Here is a 2524-nt window from a genome sequence, read left to right as displayed (position 1 = left end):
CATGCATGAGGTGTAAGACATGGCTACCCGCGCCACCTTTGGAGAATCCCTGGGACAGATACGACCCGGGAGAGGGCCACGCCCTAGGGGTAATCCACGTGCATGGTACGAGAAGAAGGCTGATACACTCCCAGGGCGAGTGACTAGAGGCTGGGGCGCATGAGTTGGCACCCAGGTAGTCACCCCTTGCGCCGGATGCACTTCGAGGAAGGAAGACTTACGCGTTGGGATTTCCCTAAGTTGGGTTACAGCGTCGTAAGGCCTTCCACGTGGAGTTGCGCTTAAGTCAGAGAAGCCACGTGGCAGTAAGCATTGAAACCCAAGGTATATAAGCTTTTCTGGAAGCTCATTAAGGTACGTTCTAATCATTTGCCCTCTTACACATTGTACGCACGAGTGATTTGAGCACCAGAGAGAAGTTTGTTAGAATACAGTTACGCGCCTTCAGAACATCGCAGTTACAGTGTTCTGATACGGAGGTGCATAGTATTTTCTGCCTACTGACTTGATCGTCGGAGTGCAAACGGCCGCGAGGGTGCCATTTGTTCTCTCTGTTTCAGGTACTCACGACGGTGTAGGGTGAAGGTCTGGAACCAAGACGAAGGTGTCCTTGATACGCGAGTCACAGCTACGCAGGAAGCACATTCTGGTCAATCGGCAGGAACATTTGGCGCCCACCGTGGGACCCGATTTAAAACATCAGTCCCACCGCAAGTTGTTAGAGGTTCAGTAGCAGATTTTGAGAAAGTTTTCCAAGAATCTTTCAAGATTCATCGTTTATCTTGAGGTTCATGAAGTTTCACCGATTGCTTTCGGTTCAGTTCAAATTTTCGCTATTCGTTGTTGAAGTTTCGCTTAGTACCACCGTTTGCTCGTGTTTTCGTTCAGTTTCACCGATCGTTCTTCAGTTTAACTCAGTTTTTACCGATTCTTTTTGGTCTTGATCAGTTCCAACTGTTCATTTCCCAGTTTTCTTGAGTTTCTACCGTTCTTTTGCGTTTCCGCTCGGTTTGCACCGAAGGATTTTCAAGAACCACCGTTACAGTTGGAAGTTCTTCAAGAAACTGCAAGAAATGAGGACGACAAGGCAAAGTTCGACGCGCGGTGAGAGTGATGACATGACCATGCACCAGGTCATGAAGATGATGCAAGGCCTGTAGGAAGCGATGGCGGCATCAAAGGCTGAGCAAGAGCGTATACAGGCGGATTTGGCGGCGTCGCATGCAAGGAATGAAGAGTTGTTTCGTGTGAACGAGGAGTTGCGCCGCGGGTTGCGCAACCACCCTGGGAGTCGTGAAGCAGAAGATCGCGAATGTTTCACACCACCTAGGGAGTTCTCCACGCCGTTCTCACAGTCGATCATGGAGGCGGTAATCCCTCACACGTTCATAGGTCCCAAGGTGACTTTCACAGGGATGGAAGACCCCGAGGCACACCTCACTGCGTTCCACACACAGATGATGCTAGTAGGCTGTTCTGACGTCGTGAGGTGCAAGCTCTTCATGAGCACGTTGACTGGAATGGCCATGGATTGGTTTATCAGCCTTCCAGATGGCCACATCACCTTCGTCGCGCAGCTCTCGCAGTTGTTCCGGGAGCAGTACATCGCGAACCAGGCCCCTCCACCGGTGTCGTATGATCTTTTTGACGTGAAGCAGTATCAAGGCGAGACCTTGAAAGAGTATATCAACCGCTTCGGGTCGCAGGTGGTGAAGGTTGGCACCATGGAGGAATCGATGATTCTTTATGCGTTCAGGAAGGGGATGTGCCCTGGACCTTTCTGTGAATCAATCATCCGAAGCCGCCCCCGAACCTTTGCAGAAATAAGGTGTCGCGCGGTGGAGCACATCGCAACAGAGGGCGAGGTGTGTGAGAAGCGTACAAGCGTTGCACCAGCACGCCCAAGAGCGTCGTTGCGTGCACAGCCCGCTAGAGTGAATGAGGCCGCGACCGGAAGGAAGGGTCAAGAGAGGAAGCGCCCATACGAGGCGAGGAGGCCCCAGACGAGGGGGCGATCAGAGGGGAATAGGCCGGCGAGGGAGGGGAATAGGCCGTTGAGGCATAATTTCGTGGTAGAGTTGAAAGATCTAATCGTCGTGCCTAACATAGCAGACAGGCTGAGGCCCCAAGTGAAGACTGACAAAGTGCTGAGACCTCACAAGGACGCGTGGTGCGAGTTCCACCAAGCGTTCGAGCATCACATCAACAACTGCTTGGCGTTGGGCCATCAGTTGGACAAGTTGGTGAAGTGATGTGATTCCAATAGCCATATAGAGAAAGGTTCTTGACCTTCTTAGGAATCACCTTGAGTTGGACATTATAGAGGCACTTTTCTTAGAGTTGGATCATTGTTCTAAGACAAGAACTCACCAAAAACTAGTTCCAAATCCCAAACTCATTTGGATGAACCAATTTTAGTCAAATTAAACCGAACAAAAGAGTAAGAAAAGCAAAGGAACAAGATGAATGGACTGAAATATAAAACTGCCGAACCAAAACTCATAAAAAACAGCAAGAACACCAA

The 2524-nt window shown here is 50.3% G+C and overlaps 1 protein-coding gene across 1 annotated transcript; it reads left to right on the top strand.

The window, feature by feature from the left end:
- Positions 1 to 1166: 1166 nt before the first annotated feature.
- Positions 1167 to 2252, top strand: LOC150023120 (uncharacterized). The gene is made up of 2 exons (XM_090297724.1): positions 1167 to 1489; positions 1544 to 2252. Exons 1-2 carry the CDS (start codon positions 1167 to 1169, stop codon positions 2250 to 2252), a joined length of 1032 nt encoding a protein of 343 aa, XP_090153850.1.
- The last annotated feature ends 272 nt before the right edge of the window (positions 2253 to 2524 follow it).

The sequence above is a fragment of the Phaseolus vulgaris genome, chromosome 11 (assembly GCF_051622355.1).
Source record: "Phaseolus vulgaris cultivar YP4 chromosome 11, ASM5162235v1, whole genome shotgun sequence".
NCBI classification, from domain to species: Eukaryota; Viridiplantae; Streptophyta; class Magnoliopsida; order Fabales; family Fabaceae; genus Phaseolus; species Phaseolus vulgaris.
Note: the sequence above shows the minus strand (reverse complement) of the source record. Positions and strands in the feature narration are given on the sequence as shown.

Excerpts from the sequence above, each read along its gene's own strand:
- LOC150023120 (XM_090297724.1), top strand. The coding sequence starts at position 1,167 with ATGGCGGCATCAAAGGCTGAGCAAGAGCGTATACAGGCGGATTTGGCG. Across the intron at positions 1,490-1,543 it reads GGCTGTTCTGACGTCGTGAG|CCTTCCAGATGGCCACATCA; the intron begins GTGCAAGCTCTT and ends TTGGTTTATCAG.